Source organism: Delphinus delphis, chromosome 4 (assembly GCF_949987515.2).
Source record: "Delphinus delphis chromosome 4, mDelDel1.2, whole genome shotgun sequence".
NCBI classification, from domain to species: Eukaryota; Metazoa; Chordata; class Mammalia; order Artiodactyla; family Delphinidae; genus Delphinus; species Delphinus delphis.
The window spans coordinates 12501103-12523197 of record NC_082686.1 but is presented as its reverse complement, the minus strand read 5'-3'; the positions used below and the strand labels follow the sequence as shown (position 1 = coordinate 12523197).

At 52.0% G+C, this 22095-nt stretch overlaps 1 protein-coding gene across 1 annotated transcript in view; it reads right to left on the bottom strand.

Annotated features, from left to right (window-relative positions):
- Nucleotides 1-22095, bottom strand: part of URB1 (URB1 ribosome biogenesis homolog) — a 64916-nt gene that overhangs the window by 28015 nt on the left and 14806 nt on the right. The window contains exons 8-21 of the mRNA XM_060010390.1: nucleotides 21781-21905; nucleotides 17577-17772; nucleotides 15884-16021; nucleotides 13251-13424; nucleotides 12545-12674; nucleotides 11687-11803; nucleotides 10405-10517; nucleotides 8414-8533; nucleotides 6897-7013; nucleotides 6294-6432; nucleotides 5348-5518; nucleotides 4127-4320; nucleotides 2138-2386; nucleotides 674-853 (exon numbers count right to left, since the gene is read on the bottom strand). Of these exons, the coding sequence (XP_059866373.1) occupies nucleotides 674-853; nucleotides 2138-2386; nucleotides 4127-4320; nucleotides 5348-5518; nucleotides 6294-6432; nucleotides 6897-7013; nucleotides 8414-8533; nucleotides 10405-10517; nucleotides 11687-11803; nucleotides 12545-12674; nucleotides 13251-13424; nucleotides 15884-16021; nucleotides 17577-17772; nucleotides 21781-21905 (2163 nt within the window). The remainder of the gene's footprint in view (nucleotides 1-673; nucleotides 854-2137; nucleotides 2387-4126; nucleotides 4321-5347; nucleotides 5519-6293; nucleotides 6433-6896; nucleotides 7014-8413; nucleotides 8534-10404; nucleotides 10518-11686; nucleotides 11804-12544; nucleotides 12675-13250; nucleotides 13425-15883; nucleotides 16022-17576; nucleotides 17773-21780; nucleotides 21906-22095) is intronic.

Here is a 22095-nt window from a genome sequence, read left to right as displayed (position 1 = left end):
CTGAGCTTTCCCAAACAGAAAGAAAAACAGAAAAGCACACATCAGGAGTGCTTTGCCCAACGACTGGCTAACAGGTGGTCTTGCACCAACAAATGCCCCCCCAAGAAAGCCCCCTTGGAGATCAAAGGAAGGGAGCCATGCGTTCGACTGTGAACTGAGGAACATGCCTGCACCCAAACCCAGTACAACAGGTCAAATGGCAAATGGTGAGAAAGATTCGGCCTGGCCCCAGTTCAAGAGCTGACTCACGAGACTGCCGGCAGGAGAGGAAGGCTCACTCCTCCCCAGGCAGTGTGGTCGCTGTGTGTGTTCACGAGGAAGGGCCCCGCCCACTGCCCAGCCTTCGCTCAACATGGGCTGCAACGCTTTAAGAGGAAAATACGCAGTCCGAGTTCTCAGGACGCTCACGGCACAGTGGGAGGGAAAGTGCTCGCAGCAGGGCAAGTGTGAGCAGAGAAGTGACTGGAAAGATGAACGCCCCAAGTAAACTGTGCTTCTCTCGGGGTGGGCGGGGGATGGTGCTCAGGGCCTCCTTTGGAGTTCTCTGCATCTCCCTACTTCCCTGCAATGAACACGTACTTGCTTTTAACCAGAATGGAGGGAAAGCCAGTGGCTGTGACCTCACAGGAAAAGGCGAACCAGAAGGAGACCCAGGGAGGAAGGGCGGCGGTACCTTGTCATCGGCCAACTCCAGCGAGGCCATGGACTCCACGTCCAAAAAGAGGTCGGACTCAGCCTGGGCGGCCTGGCGCTTCTGCTGGTTCTGGGCATCCAGCTGCTGACAGCGGAGGACCAGGTGCCTGAGGAGGTCCAGGAGGAACTGCAGCAGGGGAGGCCCCGTCCTCCTGCCCAGCTGTGAGGACCAGACACACACGACCCTCAGGCCCAGGAAGGGCTGACAGTCACCAGAACACTGACTGCCGCGTCCCCCCAGGGCCAGAAGGGGAGAGTTGCCAGAAACAAGAATCAAGGAGGGAAGCAGGCTAAAATGGCAACTCCCGGTAAACTGCCAACAACCTCAAAGTCATTTCTTTTTCTTTTTTTCTTATAAAAGTTTTTAAAATTTATTTATTTATTTTTGGCTGCGTTCGGCCTTCGTTGCTGCGCGTGGGCTTTCTCTAGTTGCGGCAAGCAAGGGCTACTCTTTGTTGCAGTGCGTGGGCTTCTCTTTGCGCGGGCTTCTCTTGTTGCGGAGCACGGGCTCTAGGCGCGTGGGCTCAGCAGTTGTGGCACATGGGTTCAGTAGTTGTGGCACGTGGGCTCAGTAGTTGTGGCTTGCAGGCTCTAGAGCGCAGGCTCAGTAGTTGTGGCGCACGGGCTTAGTTGCTCTGCGGCACGTGGGATCTTCCCGGAACAGGGCTCGAACCCGTGTCCCCTGCATTGGCAGGCGGACGCTTAACCACTGCGCCACCAGGGAAGCCCTCAAAGTCATTTCTTAATAAGACTTGTCCTCCTAAATCTTGATGAAACACACTGATTTATTTTGACCAAGATGAGGGGGAAAAGCCCACCTCAGAACCTAAACCAAGGGACTTCCCTGGTGGTCCAGTAGCTAAGACTGCGCTCCCAATGCAGGGGTCCCGGGTACAATCCCTGGTCAGGGAACTAGATCCCACATGCCGCACCTAAGAGTTCGCCTGCCGCAACTAAAAAGATCCCGCACGCGGCAACTAAGACCCGGAGCAGCCAAATAAATAAATACTAAAACAACAACAACAACAACCCTAAACTAAAAATCCGTAAACCACCTCAGGGACAGAAGGCCCAACAACGAGCCGCCAAGTTAAAACTTATAAAGGCAGCGGGGATGCCTGGTCGTGCCGCGGACCCGCTCAGCCGGGGGAAGGGTCCCACCCGGCCTCAGCTGCCCCAGCGACCACGTTCAGCTGCGCGTGGCTCCCGGTCTGAGATCTGCGCCTCTGCCCCAGGGAGAGGGCACAGCACCCGGAGCCGAGGCTCCCAAACCGCGGCCCACTCGGGGCCCTGCACACTGGTCACCGCCCTCCCCGTGTGCGGACAAACGGGGCGACAGTGGGGCTCCAGGCCTTCATCCACACCGTCACTCAGCGTGGACCCGACCGGCAGAAGGCCACACTCTCTGCAGGTGGCGAAGCCAGGGAGCGGGGGCAGCGCTGACCTGGCCGAAGTTCTCCACGGTGCTCTTGAGGTACAGCAGCAGGTGTCTGGCGGAGCGCAGGGCCCGGTGCGTCGGGAGGTGCAGGAGGGCAGCCCGCAGCCGCCCCTGGACCCCCTCGTCCAGGAGCGGGAATGTGCCCGGGCCCTGGACCTGACCTTGGCCCTGGCCCGTGTAGGCCATCTGCAGCAGGGCACTGAAAGAGGAGGCTGGGGGGTCCGGCGGAGCAGGGCTGCCCGACGTCTGCAGCGCCTGGGAGACAGCAGGGGAGGAAAGAGAAAAGACAGATCGGTACCAGGGGCAAAGGGCACAGGGTGCTAAAACAGGGACAGGGCGACACGCACACAGAGGGACGTTTCACAAAAATCACCTACTGATGCTACATCTAGGTGACCCTGTGGCATTTGATTCAAGTAAAGTCCCAATACGCTCAGTTACACGTACTTTCCTAGCGTGTGTCCACGTGAGGGCACTGAGCCGGGGAGGTATTTACACGCTCTGGAGAACAGGAGTCACGCGGCACAGAGACAGGATTCTACTCACAGGAGTCACTGTGATTAATCCCTGGAAACTGGGAAATGCCACCCTGGGAAGGAGCCGGCTGGGGGAGCTGCATGCCTTTCAAAGGCCTCCCCCGGGAGGCCGGGAGGACGAGAGGACGTGGCCGGACGGAAGATACGTTCCTGAAGTCATTCCGTCTCCAAGTGGGTCATTTCTTCTAACTTAGTTCCCAAACTGCCTTCTTTATTCACCCCACATGGCTTTTCTTGTTATAACTCCAAACACTGTTTCCTAAGGCCAGTACAACTAGGCTGCATGGTGCCCTGAAACTCAGTGGGGCTCGACCCTGGACCAGTAACAGCATGACCCGGGAACTTGCTAGAAATGCAAATTCCCGGGCCCGCCCCAGACCTGCTGAATCACACGCCCAGCGACCACGTCTGAATGAGCGTCTGGGGGATCCTGACGCGCCCTCATGGGTGAGAACCACCGAGTGCCTGACTCCACGGAGTGGACGCCTACACTTGGAGCACCGTGCAGCACAGCACGGACTGCTAACACCCACGGAAGCTGCTGTGTGGCTCTGACCACCTCCTGACCACGGCCTGTCAGGTGGGGAAGGCAGCGATAGCTGTGATGGGCCTGGGCTCTGGAGCCCAGAGGCCTGCCTGGATCCTGAGTCTACCACTGCCTGGGGGCGGAACTGCTCTGAACCTCAGTTTCCCCACGTGTACAAGGAGGATAGTTAAGTCCAGACCCCTCTCTGAGTTGTGAGGATTAAATGGCGTAAAATACGTGTGATGCACTTAGGGATGAGGCCCTAACAGACCGTGAACGTGCAATCGACACAGGCTCCTGCTACCAAGTTCATAAGAGGAAGAGGTCCTCCCTAGCTGCCTGCTTTCTCAAGCGCGGCCACAACTGAGCGAACACACAAAAGCGCACAACGCAAAGTGAATTTCTTGCTCCACCAGCAATCCTAAGCACGCTGCATCAGAGCCAGACCTGCAGCACCCCTTTTAAGAATGCCGCCCCCACCAGGAGAAAACCATTTCTTTCTTTCTTTTTTCACTTTCCCGTCTAGCAGAGCGTAGCCTGCTAGCGGCCTTCGGGTCTAACCGCTGAGCATGCCAAGTCTAGGGGCCGCTGAGGTGTGCAGACGAGGGCCGTGAGGCGAGCGCGCACAGACCACTCTGGAAGGGAGGAGAAGGAGGCCCCGCCCCCAACCCCAGCCTCAAAGCCCAAACGTGCAGCCAGCGGCGAATTCGGTTCTGCTGCATCGCGGAGCCCCTCGGGGTCTCGTCACACTAGCTGAGCAGCAGAGACACCACGTGCCTTCCTCTCCTACTCTGGGGAAACGAGAAGGTGATGAGCGTTCACCCTGTTAAGCTGTGAAAGCTACACAGCTGGGGTACAGCCCGCTGCGGCCCACAGGGAGGAACCTCTGGGGGTTTCTAGGTTTCCGCAGGAGTGGTGGTCGCCGCAGCTCACCAAGGCCTCTCGGGCTGGCTCCGGGATCCAGAGGCTGTAGTATCCGTTGAACCTGGACAGCTGACGGCAGCAAGGTGGGAGCGGAGGCTCCAACTTGTCGTAAGACTGAAGCAGAAGACACAGAGCCAGAGGGTCTCTCTGGGTGTGGAGGAGGTCCGTCAACACCCCTGTCAGATACGCCACGATGCTTTCTCCTGCAAAGGAGGGAGACACGGCAGGGAGACGCTTGCTGGGACCGCCCTTCTGTGACCCATCAATAACACCAACTCCCACCCATATTCAAGACCCGGAAAGAGTCATAACCATTCTGCAAGCGATCACACGACCACGCTGGAAGGCAGATGCTACCACTGCAGACCATGCCAGACTTCTATTAAACATACAGCACACAGTCAGACTTCGGGTGCTGAGGCCCAGAAGTGGAGACCCAGGCGCTGAAGAGGTGAGGCCAAGGCCACCCGGGACAGGGACTTGCTTGGCGCAAACCAATCCATTTCCACTTCCTTGGCACACAAGCCTCCCCTGCAGTTAGGCTGGGACCGCGCGACTCGCTCAGCCACTTCCAGGCCTGGCCAGAACACCCCTGTTTGACTGTCCACTCTCTCTTCCTCTTCCACAGTGACCTTGGAAGCCATATGTTGAGATGGCACAGCTACAGGATGGGAGCAGCCGGGATCCCTGAGCTACCTCCTGGACAACAGCCACCCAGGAGAGCATCTGACCTGTCCTGGACCAGGACACGGTCGAGAGAGAGACCTTTGTTCCTTAAGCCACTGACGCATTGGGGCGTATGTGTTACTGCAGCAAAGCCTGAGCAATGCTGACTAATTACACCACTGCGATCTGTGAGTGCTTTCTTGGGTCTGTGTTGCCTGGATACCCAGTAAGGATGAAGGACTTGTACCTTAGCATCAAGATATCAAGAATAAACACTGAAGAGAAAATACCGGTGTTACAGCAGGTGTCTGTGCAGCCATGCAAACACATTATTTCAGACTCGTCCGTCAAACGCCCCATTTCCCAACAGCCTAGCCAGCCTCTAGATTCCTACCCCTGTACACTTACTTCTACCAGCTGTGCAGCTATCACTTTGGTGGGTCTGAACCCCTGCTGCCTTGGGTTTTCAGCAATTATTTCCAAAGCCCTTGGAATCCCACCTCCTACCCCACAGAGACCCAGCTGGCCTGATGCAGCCACAACATTCTCACTACACACAGGTACCTGCTTCACTTTCTGTTCCAAGGAGCAACTTATTCCTGGCTTCCAGGGCAGCGGGGACCACAGCACTGAACGGGAACGTGAGCACGATCATGTCTTCATTCAGTAAGAATCCAACCTCCTCATCCAAGCCTTCGCTGCCCTCCACCAGGACATCCACCATGTCGAGAACATCTGAGGCAGAAAGCTGGGAATCAGGGCCAGGCAAGAGGTGGCAAAGGAGTCTACTGCAAGAATCCCACAGGCAGGGCAAGCAAGAGGACGTTTGCAAAAAGAGGAAAAAATAAGAGCTAAACTTCTCTTGGGGGAAAATGCTTAGTGTAATGTTTCATTCTAAACAAATAAGGCATTATCTATAAAATCTTAAGACCTCTGCCAGACAAAATGCAGGACTATCCAGCTCAGGTAGTAACAGGTTGAAGTTTCCTCGCGTGACACTGAGAAGCCCAGAAACTTTAACCTGGATAGTCATGGAAATAAGCCAAAATCTGAGAAGCTGCAGAGCATAAGGGTTGACACACAGACTAGGGCCAGAGTGTCTGAAGTCAAATCCTGACTTTGCTACATCCTCGCTGTGTGAGGCTGAGCAGATTGCTTAACCTCTCTGTGCCTCAGCTGCCTTGTCAATACATAAAATGAGGATGACCCCCCCCAACTTGGGGTTGTTTATGAGGTTACATGAGTTAGGATTTATTAAGAGCTCAGAGCATCACCTGGCACAAAGTAAACACTGCACAAATAACAACAACGCAGCAAATAAGCCCTGCACCTATTTCCTGTTACATAAACAAGTAAGGGGATTTCCAATTCCAGAGGCGGCTGATCTCTGATGCAAAGAAATGGGACGTCTGCCCTCCGCACAAGGCTTCGGTGCAATTCTGTTTTGCCTCTAATATGCCACCGTGGCTGGCTCTTCAGAAGCCCGAGGAGCGCAGGGAGCGGCACCCACCGTCAATGTGGGAGATGGGAATGCTGACATCATCGGCGTCCTGCCGCGTCATGGAGGCCTGCAGGGCGCTGGCTTCCTGGACAAAGTCAGACGCTTTGTCCGTGTATGAATAGGGATTCGCCACCAATGTCAGGAGAACCTGAGCATTAAAGAGTCAAGTGGGAAATATTTAGATGGTCACACGTGAAATGAAAAATGCCCCCAAATGTCGCAGGTAAAATAAAGGGAAGAGCGAAAATCTTAACAGGCCTTCAAAGAAAAATAGTTTTTCTGCAAAGTTTTTTAAAAAAGAACTTTTTGTTGTAGATTTTTTAAAAATATCTCCTTTTCACATCAGGCTATTGCTTTTAATACCGCTCTTAGTGTACCACTAATCCCTCCTACAAAAACAAACGCCCAAAAGGAAGTTAACAGCACACAGTGATACAGTCCCATTTTACAGATTCTAAAACTAAATCGTTCTGACATCTCAGCAAGAATTAGGCAGTGAGTCAGGAGGAGAGGCCTCTGGGCTCTGGCACATCAGAAATGCCTTAACCATACTGAGGGTCACTTAGGACGCCGTCCTGAACGTGCTTCTGTACGTGGGAAATACGTGCTCACGCGTTCCAAAAACTGAATCACGGCCTCCTTGTTCTCCTGCTCGGTGTCATCCAGGTGTTCCAGCCACAGCTCCAGCTCCTGCCAGGTGTGCTCAAACACCCCTGTGTCCCGCAGGATCTGAAACATCAGGGAAGAACCCGCTTTCCGTGGGTCCTCTGAGACCACGGAGCACAGAGGGGGTAAAAGTTCCGTCCAGTTTTATCCTAAAAGCTGCGCTTCAGAACAACCCCCACTGTCGAGAGAAACGAGGAAAAGAGGTCGCTCTGGGCTCGATCAAGGAGAACACAGTCCCTCGTCTCACTGCTGCTTATTCCTCTCCTTCAACTCCTAAATAATAAAAAGGGAAAATATCCCACTGCTACTTGAAAGTCTGCTTTCCAACCTGGGACTTGACTCCTCCCAGCCACTCAGCCCTCAGCCTGCATGAAATTCTCCAGGACAGTGGCCCAGTCAGGCCGAATCTTCTCAACGTGGCTTCTCGAGACCCAGGCCTGGGCCAGAAGCACCACCTTACTTCTGTTCTAAGGGAGCAGAACGTGTTACGAGGCAGGACTTGGTTAAATGACATCCCCAAATGGCCTGACGACAGAACTCAGGGTCGCAGCAGCCCCTCGGCATGAGCCCTGCACAGAGTGCTCCGAGGGAGAGCCTGACGTGCCATTCCACCCACATGCAGGGAGTGATCATGAAATCACACCTGCCCAAACTTGCAGAGGTCACGACCTAGACTTTCGCGTCCTCCACGCAGCTCAGGCGAGGTTGAAGGGTGGCAAGACTACTGGCACTTCAAAGGTGAAATCTCTGTGCCCTGAATACAATGAATGTGATTCTTCTAGCAACCCGCCCGGCCCCGGCCCTGACCAGGATGTCTGCTGCCCAGTGGAACCAAGGAACCAGATTTCCTAGAGCTGCAGCAAGACCTGACGTAGCCCTGGAAAATGAGTTCAAGTGTAAGAAAGAAGAGACGCCAACAAACTCCTCATTCCCTTCCGCTGACTCTGGCGACACCTGTGCTGTGGGTGACGGCTGCGGTCAATCGCCAGGGCCCTGGAGGAGGCTGAGTCTGGAGCTGAGGGAAGAGGCATCGCCCATTAAATTGTTCCCCAGAGGGCCGAAACCTAATGTTTACTGAGTCTAGAATGTGCCAGGCATGGCCTACTATTTGATCACACGTAACCTCCCTTGCAATCCTACAGCTTTGTTATTCCCGTTCACCACGAAAAAACTAAGTTCAGAGAGGTTAAGCAATTTGTCCAGTGCCACCCAGGAACAGCAGAACCAGGACTCAAATCTTGGAACAGGACTTCAAAGTGCCCGCTTTTCCCATTTCACCAGGTTGCCTCTTGGGAACACAGCCAGGTTACGACAGAATACATTAAAACTGCCATAAAACCTTCTGTTTTTAAATTGTAACAGTCTGAATACATCCTTAATTCAACAACTGTTGACTAAGCATCTACTATAAGCAAGATTGTACAAAACGCTTCTAGAACTAGGAACTGGTAGAAAAGGCTCACCTTCACGATCAGAAGTTTGGTTGATGACTTGAGATGCGAATGGCTACTGGTCACAAACATCTTCATCAGTAAGTAAAACACGGATCGCTTTCCTCCAATAATTTCTGCATCTGGGCCTTCCTGGAGTTTGAACAATAGAATATTATAAACGTAACAAAGGCCACTGCTTGCTGAGCGAACAGGTACTGCATGCCCAGTGTTCTTCCCGGCCTCTCATCTCATCTCATTTTAACCACCAGTCGGCAAGCCTGCCGGGATGCTATACACGAGGAACCTCAGGAGTTAGGAGCTCCTCCCACACCCCCGAACGCAGCTGTAGTTAACAGCAGTCACCGCAGGAAGCACGGGGGCCCTTCAGGTGCTTCACATACACTGACACTTTGTCCTCCCAACAAGCCTGCGGTGGGGACAACCGTCACCCCCATTTCACATGTGCAGACGCTGAGGCACAAGGAGGTGATGGCCGTTTAATGACCGACGTGGGGTTCAAGCCCAGGAGTCCTGGCGCAGACACAGCACTGGCTGGCGGCGGGTGGCAGGCGGGAAAACACACCACCCAGGGCTGCCTGACCCCGTCCAACGCCAGGCTTGCTGCATTTCAGCAAGATGCCGGCACGGATATAATCGGTTCCTTACACGTAAGCAGGCCTCTTAACAAAGGCTTCTGGGCTCTGAACACATGGCGCTCCAGATTCCCAGCCCAGACCCCGATGCATCTGTGTCTCCCTGGAGCGTCCCCGCAGCCCTGATCTGAGCACATGAGGGCTATGGTTCCCAAAGCCCAGCAGACCCATCTTATGAGCAAAAAATGAAGCATGGGATATAAACTAATACGTTAATACCAGTTCTTTCAAGGTAAGAGGCCTCTGTTCCCTTTCCAACTAAATCCTCAAGACCCCAACGGCCCAGTTCAGCTGGGGTAAAAAACTAAACACCCCAGACTCATCCGTCATCTCACTGGGGTCCTGGCAGCGACCTCACGGGGGTTGTCAAGTTGAGAGCAGGGTCTGGGCAACGCTGCCTGGGTCCAATCCTGGATCCCCTACTTGCGGCCGGGACCCCACGGAAGCCTCCTAACCACTCTGCGCTCCAGCTATCTCGTCTGTAAGTGGTGATAAATGAGACGATACATGGCACACTCATGCCGAGCCTGGCATTCGGTAAGTTCTCAGTGAGGACCGTCCTCAACCATGAGGCAGGCAAGCCTCGGAAAGAGGACTGAGGGGAACACAGAGGTCCCAGGGCCATGGTGTTCTTCCACCCTTCTGGAATAGCACCTCTGAAAGTGCCAGGGTACGTTTCCGCACTACTGGCTCCATACAAGGACTCAAAGAAGACGTCAAGCCATTAAAACAAGTCATCTGAGCTACTCAGAGACACACTCAGACAAGGCTTAATTTGGCCTGGTCACTTTCCCTCTTTGGATAGAAGTGACATGGCGTCCTGCGTTTAAATACAGAGGGAAATATCTGTTACATTTTGAGTGCCCTTTATGATTCAACATTATGTTCTCCAGAAATCCTAGAAGACGTTAGCAAAGACACAGAAAACAACGCCAGCAATCTTTACTGATTTTTCCACCAGCCTCAACCCTCTCGTGGCTTGGTGTCTATTCCCATCTCTGTCTTAAGTCCTTCCAGGATGAGGACAAAGGAGAAGGAAACGTATTTTGTTTATTTCCAAAAGGGTTTTTAAAGGACAAGAAGAATGTAAAAGAGTCAAGAGAAAAAAGGAAAAAAACTCCCAACACCCAGCAATAATATCTTTTCAGTAAGGATAGCTAAGCACCTTACTTTGCAAAGCAAAGAGATTCCTGGTTCACAAATCAGGACCTGGCCTCCGCTCTAGAGGCTTCTCTCTAAAAGGAGAACCGTCAACGTCTTCCTTCGCAACCAGCAGTCAGGGTTCTGATGCAGCTAGAGATTCCCAGGCCAGAAAGCCGAGGAGCCTGCAGGTGAGCTAACAACACAGGCGGGGTCACGACCTCCTACCTGGGCCTTTAACCACAGAAACTTGCTGGCGGGCAGTGCCAGGGCCACCTTGAGAACAAGGTGCTGCAGGGTGACAGGCACCTCCTCACGCAGGCCCTCCTCTGAGATGACGCCTGTGGGTGGGAAAGACAAAGACAGATGAGACATCGGGGGTGGGGGGCGGGTGCGGGGGCCCAGCTACTGCCGCCCTGGCCACGAGGATGGGACAGGGAACTGTCCAGGGAACTACGCAGAAGACGTGGGGGTTCCGCTCGTCCTTGTCCTGCAGTCACCCTCACACAGGCTGTGCCCAGTCTCCTGCCTACACACCTCACTGACACATCGCCCCCGTCCCAAGGTCTATCCAAATCTTTCACCAAAGAGTGGGGGTGCTGCATGCCCTTCCCTGCACTCGGCCCACATTGACCTCTTCCTACAGCTCAGAGCCCCCAGTGCACACTGCCCTCCAGGTACAGTCTCTCGTGAGTGTGACCCCTGGTGCGGGGCACAGGCCTTGCTCCCTAGACGGCAAGCATCTTGCGCACAGCCTGCGGCCGCCTGGGTCTGAGACAGGGTCCTCAGCCTCTGGCCTGATTTCTGGGTTAATCCTTTGCTCGGGAAGGACGTGGTACCAGATGTTAAATGGCCACTTTATAGTAAATCTCATATTCTCACAGCAAGAGAACTTTTTGCCTTTAAACCATCAAGAAGTTAACTACAGCTTTTTGAATAGGATTATTTCAGTCGCTTATATAAATTCCAAGAATGATATTTCCGCAAGTCTTCCTCCGTAGGCCCAATTACAAAGTCAGTTCTATTAGACAAACTTTTCCATCAAGGAAACGTGGCCAGACAAGCATAATGTTCCTTTTACAAGATGCGGTTTGAACTTCACTGGGTAAAATACGAGTAACCATGTCAGAAGTGCCTGTGCACGAACGGGACCTCCTTCTCAGGGGCTTCATTTCTGCACCCCTCTTCCTCTGCAAAGAGGCTTTAGAATTAACATCACATAATCTCATCTGTCTATCACCCACGGCAGGCAACTCAGCTGGCTGGCTTCTCCCTTCTCTCTTGAGGCTGCCAAGCGTTCATCTGATATCTCCTTAAGGAAGACCAGCTATTTAAAACCCATTGGTCCAGATGAAAACAGCCAGGCTGCTGGATCACACACGCCGGCCACAGTGCCCAGCAGCCTTCCCGGTCCTCGGCGCCGGAGCCTCTGCTCCAGGTTATCCACTTCCTTCCTTCACCCCCACTGGCAGGACCAGCGGAGGGGCGCCCACCGTCCCTCGAGACGCACCTTTCAGGAGCTTGCTGAAGTCAAAGTTGTACTGCATGACCACGTGCGGGACCACCTTCTGGTAGAGGCAGATGACCTGGAGCAGGGCGGCTTTCAGAAGAATGGTTTCTGCATCATCTGAATCAGAATTAAACAGCTTGAATCAGGAAACACGCTTGTTCTCTGTCCTCAATCAGTGAGCGATCGAACCACCCGTGACCCATCACGGTCAACTGTATGTGGAACACTGAGGCTGCAGACAGATCCCCATGGAGCGAGGTTTAAGGAGCCAACGTGGTAAAAGTCAAAGCTGTTCAAACAGGCTGGGTCTAAATCCCGATTTCACAGCTGTGAACTCGGACAGGGTAAAGCTACTCTGTCTCTCTGCTTCAGCATCCTCGTCTGAAAAATGGGGACACGCAGCAGTGCCTACCCCTACGGGGCGGCGCAAGGATGAAACAGGACAGAGATATAAGACGTGAAGCCCACCGCTTCACCAGGGACAAGGTCTGAGTCAACACATCTTATTTCCAGGGGGACCATGTAGCCCACCGCTATCCGCAGAACAAAAGAGAGGCCTCCTCCCTCACGGAAAGGCCAGAGCACATCGCACTCATCATACAAGTTTTTAGAGAGACACAGTGCTTGCATAAATCTTGGGCACATTTCTAACAGATGTTAAAACTCAATGTACAAAAACAAAACACAAAAAACTCAATGTACAATGCCATGCTCATTCTTCTCCCTAAGCAAAGAAGGACACAGGATTCATTCAGAGCCAGAGAGGCCTTCACAAGTCCCTCTAGATCAGCCCCTCTGGACAGGAGGCTCCCAGGCTGCCTGTGTCAGTGGTATCTGCAAACAGAAGAGGCCCCTCACCGCTCTGGGGAGCCACGCAGGTAGCAGGGGTCTTGTTGCCCCTTTTCTTTGCTTTCTCGTCATCCTGTTCTGTCTCCTGCTTCCTAAGTGACTGCCAGACCCACACGATGGCATTCAGATCTGGTAAAATCTAAAAGGGAAAACAAAGAAACAAAAAGCCAGTCACCTTTAAAAGGAAGAGAAACAAATGAACTGAACCCACTAACAAGGAGAAGCAAAGAACAGAGGAGAGGGGCCAGCACGTGCAAGTGTGTGTGTGTGACCGAAAGAGGTCCCAGCCTCTGGGAGCTCTGGTTTGGGGTATAATTCCCAGAACTGAACACTGTAAGAATTTGGTGAAAACACAGCACCAATCATTAAAACAAACCCCTGAGGACTTGTTCACTGGAGCCAGACACTGGGAACCAAGAAACTCATCCTTACATCCGGCTGGGGGTACCCAGCCCAGCAAGCCCCTGGCTCTTCCGGGCAGCCACCCGGTCTGCGGACGCCTGGGCTCCCTGCTCACCAGACCGAGCCCCAGGGAGGAAGGAGCAGGCCTCCCATCACTGCAGCCCCAGTCCTTATGGGACCTGAGTCCCAGGAGCGCCCCAACCCCTCCCCTTCACTTCGCACCCGCCCTCTGGGCCCCCAAGCTTGCCTTTTCCCTCTGGTGTGCTCGCCTGTGACCCTGTAAGCAAAGCCCAAGCCTGGCTCCCGGGCCTACCTTGCTCAGGGCTTCTCTGAAGAGCCGCACGAAGTCCTCCATCATCGCGGCCGTATACACGCCCGACTCCTGCCAGGCCCCTGTATTCAGGCAGTAGTCAATGGTCTTTAAGGCTCTCTCCAAAATGACGGAAATAAGGGACAAAGCTGTGTGTTTCACTGATTTGCTGTCCAGCTGGGAAGAAAAAGAGGTAAATCCGCAAGTGTCTTCAGGCCGCGCTGGTGGACACGGAGCGCCCAGGCCCTGGCCCTCCCCAGGAGCCCGCCGGACCTCTGCGCTGTGCAGAGGTGGCCCGGGGACCCTGCCCACTTCACCTCCTGCAAATGTGACCTCAGCAGGTGCCGGGAGCACAGTTACTAAAGGTGGCGTCCGATGGTTATTCTTAACTGCTGTTCTGTTTTTGGTAACGTCTTCCCTGACCACCACTCGGCTCCACAGATTACCTGCCTCGACAACAGCCGAGATCCCACCGGGACCACCGGCCTCTCCACTTATCGTCAGGTGGAGAGATGATGGGCAAGGGCACCAGGCACCTGAGTCCGGCCAGCCACCTCTAGGCGCACAGCCTCCACCCCAGGCCCCCCACATCCAGACTCTCTACCTGGATTCAGACAGCCAGGAGGGCCTTCAAAATCCTCACTCGCTGAAGAGGTTCAAGAACCTGTGCTATTACCACAAAGGGGGAAAGGCTAGTCCCCGGCCGGTGGCAGTATGTCCCTGGGCCAGCAGCAGCGAGGATGGGCACTTGGGAGACACGTTCGATCTCAGGCCCAGCCAGCCCAATGCCATCAGCCCCAGGTGACTCCCATGTACAGAGAAGTCCAGGGAGCACAAGCTGGGATGCTGCAGCTTTACAGTCTGGTAGAAACAAGGTTTTCTGACGGGCCTTCAGTGTAATAACACCCCAGGCCCCCAGCACTCCAGCTGGCTGGCGTCTCATTTTACATGGACGTTGTACGCTAAAGCAGCCCTACGTTAAATGTCTTAAACCAACAACCACACCCACCCCATCATCACTTCAAAGGCAGGACCCAAACGAGTGTTACACCCACCAGCTTGGAGGGCAAAGCTCGGTCAACAGCCTGAGACCCTGTCTCCAAACACGTTCTTGTTTCCTGTTTCTAAAACAAGCTCACTCTTTTCTTTCTGATCTAAAATATACGCCATTAAAATTCTGCAGATAACACCGTGAAGAATACAAGAAAAACGTCATTAAAAAACCCCACGCACTCCTAAGTCCACCCCCCAGACACACCTGTCTCTGGTGTCACTTGTACGAACACACTGTCACAGCTCAGAAAGCGCCAGTGGCGAGAAGGCGAAGCCGTGGCTTCCCCTCCGCTGGCCCTGGGCCTGCACAGGACGGCAGCCTCGGCAGGAGAGGAGGCCACGTGCTCTCCCCGCCCCATGGCCACCCCGTCCGGCAGATGCAACACCTCCTAGGGGCACAACCCCTCTCTCCTGAAACAGCGTGACAGGGAGCGAGACAGCCTTTTATATCCCAGACCGGGGTATGTAGCGGGGTCAGCTCGAGGGGGGGTGTAAATGCAGCCGGCCGGATTGAAACTGTCTTCTACCCGTGAGGAGGCAGCATCACGACACCTTCCTTTCAACTCTACTTTGCAAGTCCCTGGAATAAGATACCTTGTGCCTCTCACAAAACAGATGGGCAAGCTGGCTGGGGCCTCACCTTGATTCTAGGATTTGGCAACCACAGCAAAAGGCCTTCCTGGCTGGTCCCACCCAGGCCTCTTCCTCTTTACTCCAGCGCCTCCCCACGGCCCCCTGGCCACTCTCAGCACAACCCCTGGATGGGTATCAAGAAATGCTCAGTCCCACCGCACAGTCCAGTGAGTCTTCGCCAATTTACGGTAACTGCCCCCCCCCCCACCGGAGCCGACCCACCACGGCAGACCCTGGTCCAGCCTGCCTGAAGGATGGGGACTCCACCCACACCGAGGAAAGCCCAGGCCCTGCACTCCTCTGAGCACCTGGTCTCCCCCAGGCGGGTCTCGAGGCAACCTGGGTTTAGGAGGGGCTGGCTGGCCTAGGACCCGCGTATGCCCACCATTCATGGCCGTTCACCTAAGGCCATGATTTATGGTGAAAAATGCAAGGGTCCCTCACAGTGTGGTTTCTGATGGGACTCGGGAACCTTTATGATAAATAATGACATGGACTTGAAGTATCAATTTTTTCCTTGAACATGTCCTCCCCAAACTCCTGCAACAGCTGGTCCTCAAAGTAAATGTTCCCCAGAAAACTTAACACTATTCATTTAACCCACAAAAGAAAGGATTTGCTGGGCAAATTTCAGTCCTGCCCTAACCAGAGCCCCTAAATTGTGAGACTTTAACATATGACATTAGGCTGTAGCTGAGCACGCTTCCCCTCCCACCCTTGGGAAGGCCCAGAGCCATGGAGGGGTCCTGCCGTCCCGGCTCTGTGCTGGAGCAGGGCAGGCACGTGCCTCGGGCCCCAGGGCACCGTCCGCGGGCGAGTGGACCCATGGAAAGCCTCAGAGGCTCCGACAAAGCACGAACCAGTGCATGCAGGCCGGTATTCTCGGCACAGTCCCCAGCACGGCCGGTGGGGCAAGCGGGAGAGAGTCTGGAGGCAGGGTCCCCACTCACGTTCAGTGCTTGGGTGAACATGATCTTATTGCACACCAGGGGCACGGTGGTCACCATCACCATGGCCAGGAGCCGGGGAAGCGGGATGAACTCTCTGGTCTGAAACGCCCGGGAGATGTCTGGCTGGGCGGCGTAGATCTAGGGAAGGGAGAACAGAGAATGAGCTGGTGGCGGAGGTTAGCTTTCAAGCCTGAGTCTGTCTAATTGTAGGCACCCAACAGTAAAGCCACTGCAGTGAAACAACTACAGTAATAAAGGTCCAAGGCTCGCCACAAGGTCTGGAATATTAACCCCAAAATCCACTTGTTAGAGACAAGTCGGGTCATGAGACTGTTACTGGGGACAGCGACCTTCAAAGGAGAGCCTGGTCTGTGGTCTGGGGAGCCTCTTAAAACCTCTGTTGGCAAACAAGTCACTGCTAGAACTCACAACCGGATTATCTACTCACCAGTTACTGCACTTGGCAGGCACCTAACAAAGTATGTCATCTTTTCAACACTTTATGACAACACTTTGGGGTAGGGATATTTTCTATCAAGATAAAACATGTTTACAGATGACAAAACTGGACCTCGATGAGTCTAAGTAATTTCTCTAGGGCCATGAGGCTAGAAGACAGAGAAGTAAGGACTCCCATCCTGCCCTGCGACGGCCGTGCACCTGCCCCTGCCCCTCCGGAGAGCAGCGGCAGGGCAGCTCCCGACAGGGGTGGTGGCCACAGGGATACCGTCACCAAAGTGGGGGGCAGAGTGCCTCCTTCTTGTCCCAAATACACACTGGGAGGGAATTCCCTGGTGGTCCAATGGTTAGGACTCAGCGCTTTCACTGCCAAGGGTGCAGGTTCGATCCCTGGTAGGGAACTAAGATCCCGCAAGCCACGTGGTGTGGCCATAAAAAGAAAAAAAAAGCGAACACCCAAGTACACGCTGGGACCACCGCACACACAGGCATTCAAGGAAAATGAGGGACTATGTGAATAAAAGTTTGTTTTACAGGTAACCCCATGCCCAGGTCAAAGCACAAGAAAATAATCCCAGGTGTGTCACCATTAGGCAGTCCATAAATCAGAGAGAGAGAGAGAGAGAGAGACAGAGACAGAGACAGAGACAGAGAGAGAGACACAGAGAGAGAGAGAGAGGAGAGAGACAGAGAGAGAGACAGAGAGAGAGACAGAGAGAGGTGAAGCGAGTGGGGCAGTGCTGCCTAAGAATCTGTAGCAGGCACTCCCTCTGGTAGGTGAGGGGAGGTTGACACCTATGATCAGATGGAAATGAATTCATATCCACTTGAACAGACCACAAATTCACAGCTTATTTCAAGTTGTTCTAAGTACCTGAAATGGCAATCTTTAAAAACTATTGTACAGTTCAGACACTTCACTAATTCCAGCCCAACTGTGCCGAAACTCATCAAGATCTCACTCTGAGCAAAATCTGGTTGAAGAAGATGAAACTGGCTCAACCGATTCAAAAGCATAAACCTCAAAATTCAGCTCAGTGAAAAGTCAAACGTCCTTAGAGGATAAAGACACCAAATTAGCATCATCTAAAATACGCCCCGAAGAACGGCTGAAAGAAGTTCCTCACCCTGCAGAGCTTATCAGAATGTCACTCACCCCTCACCGCTACCAACTCCTCACACCCACCCGCCCACGACCCCATCTTGCAGACTTCGAAATGCCCATAGCCTTCACCTTGTTTAGCAGTTTGATGTTACTGGACCAAGTGGACTGCACCCTTGGGAGAAAGGAAAACGTCACTTCCTTGAAGTACTTGTTCAGTAAGTCCGGGCACACTTTCAGGATGTTCACCACAAGTTCAGCGACCAGCTCATCGTCTGCTGCAGTTTTCAAACCCAGCAGGAAGTGCAGGAGAGTCAGGTTTCCTCCTCTGCCAGGGAGAGAGAGAAGAGAGAGGGGGGAGCAGGGAGTCTTCACAAAGCACTGAGAGCTCAGGATGACAGGGGTAGCTCCGCTCAGTAAACACGGCTGTGACACAGTGATGGGCAAATTTCATTTCTGGTGAATTTCCCTCCCAGCAGAAAGTGAGGTGTTTTCATGGTCTGTAGGGCTCCCACTCTCCACCAGGGGGCCTGAACTTCACCCCTCTACTTCTGAGTGGCTGAAAAAGTCTCTACCTTGTTCTGTTCCCCACCTCTCCTTCCCTCCCTTGAGTTCCAGCTGACTTTTAAAGAAGAGGAAATTTGAAAATTTTCTTTTGTGATTTTACTGACCACTTCCCTCCAACCACACACAAAAAAGCACATATGTAAAGATGTACGTGTGCGTTAAGTATAAAAATACAGAGAACGCATTTTTCTTTCAAAAGGATTATGGTTGGGCTTCCCTGGTGGCGCAGTGGTTGAGAGTCCGCCTGCCGATGCAGGGGACACGGGTTTGTGCTCTGGTCCGGGAAGATCCCACATGCCACGGAGCGGCTGGGCCCGTGAGCCATGGCCGCTGAGCCTGCGTGTCCAGAGCCTGTGCTCTGCAATGGGAGAGGCCACAACAGTGAGAGGCCTGCATACCACAAAAAAAAAAAAAAAAAAAAGATTACGTTTTTTTCCCCATGAAGTGCTCACAAATTGCCACGGTCCAGAGTGCCACGAAATTATTTCTAAAACTCAACCACGTGGCACAGAGTCCTTCCATGGGTTTCTGCTTCCTCTGTTTCTAGCTAGTTTCAAACTCCTACGCTTCCACTTCACAGCCAAAAGAAGCTAATATAGGGGGAATAATCTACTGTATGAAAAGAGTCAAAACTTGTCCCAAAGTAGTTTTCAAAAATATAAGAAGATGATAAAAACAGGAAAACCTAGACATTAAAACTTGGAGAAAGGGAGCACCTGGCCTAGGATCTACATGGCCAAGTAGGTTTTACCCCCAGATACCTTTTAAGAAAAGATGCCTTTTCATATCTGCTTGTCCCTGGGAAGTCATAACATCCAGAAAAAAATCAAAATTTGCCTCATCGGCGTGTCATGTTGATGGCTTCTGGGATCACCACTGTTTTGCAGCCCCTTATAAACTGACCAAAACTAAGATGCAATATGACACTTTACAGACAATAAAAATTTTTCAAAAATTGAATTAGAGGGCTTCCCTGGTGGCGCAGTGGTTGAGAGTCCGCCTGCCGATGCAGGGGACATGGGTTTGTGCCCCAGTCCGGGAGGATCCCACATGCTGCGGAGCTGCTGGGCCCGTGAGCCATGGCCGCTGGGCCTGCGCGTCCGGAGCCTGTGCTCCGCAACGGGAGAGGCCACAACAGTGAGAGGCCTGCATACCGCAAAAAAAAAAAAAACAAAAAAAAACAACTGAATTTAGAGTATAATTTTGATCAGAAAGCTATCCTTTAAAAAGCTTACAATTCTTAATAGGAAAATATCATGAGCAAAACATAGTTTGTGCTTTCAAATGCATGGAATGTTAAATTTGCAAAGAGTGGGACTTCCCTGGGGGTCCAGTGGTAAAGGATCCACCTTACAGTGCAGTGGACATGGGTTCGATCCCTGGTCAGAGAACTTAGATCCCACATGCCACGGGGCAACTAAGCCCATGTGCCACAACTACTGAGCTCGCATGCCTCAACTAGAGAGCTCACGTGCCGCAAACTACAGAGCCCACGTGCCCTGGAGCCTGCGCCACAACTAGAGAAGAGAAAACCCAGACGCCGCAACTAGAGAAAAGCCCGCGTGCCGCAATGAAAGATCCTGCGTGCCGCAACTAAGACCTGACGCAGCCAAAAATAAATTAAAAAAAAAAAAGGTTTACCTAGAAACTTAAAAAAAAAAATTTGCGGAGAGTGCCAAAAATACTAGACACGCACACAATTTTAATGAACGATGTAATAAAATGAATAGCATTTAATTCAGCGTTTGCAACACGTGCCAGGCACTGCTCGAGGCAGTTACCACACACTGCCTCTCTCTGAGGTGGGCACTAATTGTATTCCCTTTTTACAGATGAGGCAACATTGGCAGAGAGGAGCAGTAACCCGCTGAGGTCTCAGAGGCACTCCAGAAACTGTTCTCTGAACCTCCACAGTAAGGCTCAGCAAGCTCTGGCCCACCACCTGCCTTTGTCAATAAAGCTTTATTGGAACACAGTTACACCCATTTGTTTATTTACAGTATGGCTGCTTGGGTACCACAATGGCACGGCTGAGTGGCCACACTAGGGGCTGTATGGCACACTAACCCTAAAATACTTACTATCTGGACCTTTAGAGAAAGTTTGCCAACCCTTGCCTACACTGCGATGCCTCGCTTTCAATGCCTACTGTGTGCCAGGCAGGCACACAGGGACTCAAAACAGACTAGTCGTAGGCTCTGGGGATTCAAAACAGACTAGTCTCTGTTCTCACCAATTCTTGCCTATTGGGTAATGAACAAGCAAATAAATAAATATGCAAGATGGTGATAAGTCACCATCAGAAGCAAGGGCCAGGCGAAAGGACAGTGACAGTGGAAGGACTGTCTCAGAAGAGGCTGCCAGGGAAGGCCTCTCTGACGTGGTGACATCTGCACAGAGACCTGCAGGAAACGCGGGAGCTTTACGACCACTGGGAAAGGAGGCATTTCAATTTTCTCAAAGCTTTCCATTAACACCCCACAAACAAAACTCCCTTCCTCTCTCCTAAGCACAAACATTTGTCTTTTGCCCGTGGCTGAAAAAATTTTACATAAACCATAGCTTATTTAAACACACCCACAACCACTAGTTGATTCAATATGCTCATTAAATGATCATCTATTTTATGGGTCTCCTTAATAGGGAAAAAGAGCCTTTTTAGCATGGTGTTATATTACATTAAGACTCAAAAAGTCTGCGCTTACATTTCAGCAGAAAACAAGCTTACTCTCACTGATGAGAGAAAAGCTACAACATCACCAAAACAAAATTAAAAGAAAAAGGAATGACGGCAAGTTAACTCATAATAATCACAGAATCAAAACAAGTTCAAAGCCACAAGCAGGGAAAAAAATCCCCACCAAATTAATCCCATTATGAGGGATCAGTCATCTTCTGACTGGTTGAAACCGAATCAAACCATCTCTATCCTTATAATAAAATGTCAAGGGGGTAAAACTAAGGGTCATTCATAATGACCAGAAAATATGTCCCATGTTCTTAATTGTCAAATGGGAAAAAAGCAGGTTAATGAACAATATATCTAACAGTAGGTCGTTCTGGTTTAAATATTAATAACGTGGATATGTATTATAGGTCTAGGACTCTAAAGAGAAAGTCCAAAAGAACGTAATCTAAATCATTAGCTGTGGACTTTGTTTCCTTACTGATGAAATGTTATCATAATGGTGAAATATGAAATAAAACGTAAAAACAAAACTGTGAAATCCCAATTCATCAGCAGCTGGCCCCGAGGAGACGAGGGCTGTGTAGCTGTCACGAGTGTGGGCTGGGAACCAGATCTCCTAGGTTCCAGTCTGAGCTCTGCCACTTTCAGGGTGAGCGGCCTGCCCTCTGTGGGCCCATCCTCCTCATCTGCAAAACTGGGGTAGCAATGGTACCCAGCTAGGACTGCAGGGAGGCATGAGAGGGCACCCCATCTCTGGGAAGGAGGAGGTAACAGAATTATTCTCAGATCCAGCTGACACACAGTTGCCGGGTGAACACGCACAGCACCTTCCCGGGTGAGACACCTCACACCGTGTGTCTGCGTCAACTGCTACCCTGAGACTCTGCCCCGAGGGCACACAACGAACAGGAGCGCTCTGGGTCCTATTCTGAGTTCATCCCTAAAGTGAGTCAGATAACGCCTACAATGCTAGTTCTAACCCACTACAGTTCCGTTATTTAACAGATTTCCACTGTAAGCCACGTATGTGATGACCTCTGAGAACTCACACTCGGGATTCACACGGGCGTTGCACTTTACCTGCCGAAGGTACCAAGAGACGCGTCATAAAAATTAATCCCATGCTTGAGTGAACAGCAGAGATCCATCAGGAAGTTATGAACAAGCTCCCTCACCATGGTTTTCCCTGCGTCTTCAGCAGAAGTCTATGAGGGTTTCAAAGAAATTCAGTGAAAATCCCAAGTTCATAAGTCTTACGAACAACTACAGGGTAAAAACTGGACACTATCACATGCCTAATGGCAACTTAGAAAACATTTTGTGTAATTCAAAAACAAAAAACCCCACCGAAAAACAGAAACACCAATCAAAATTTAAAAATACTCTTATATGTGG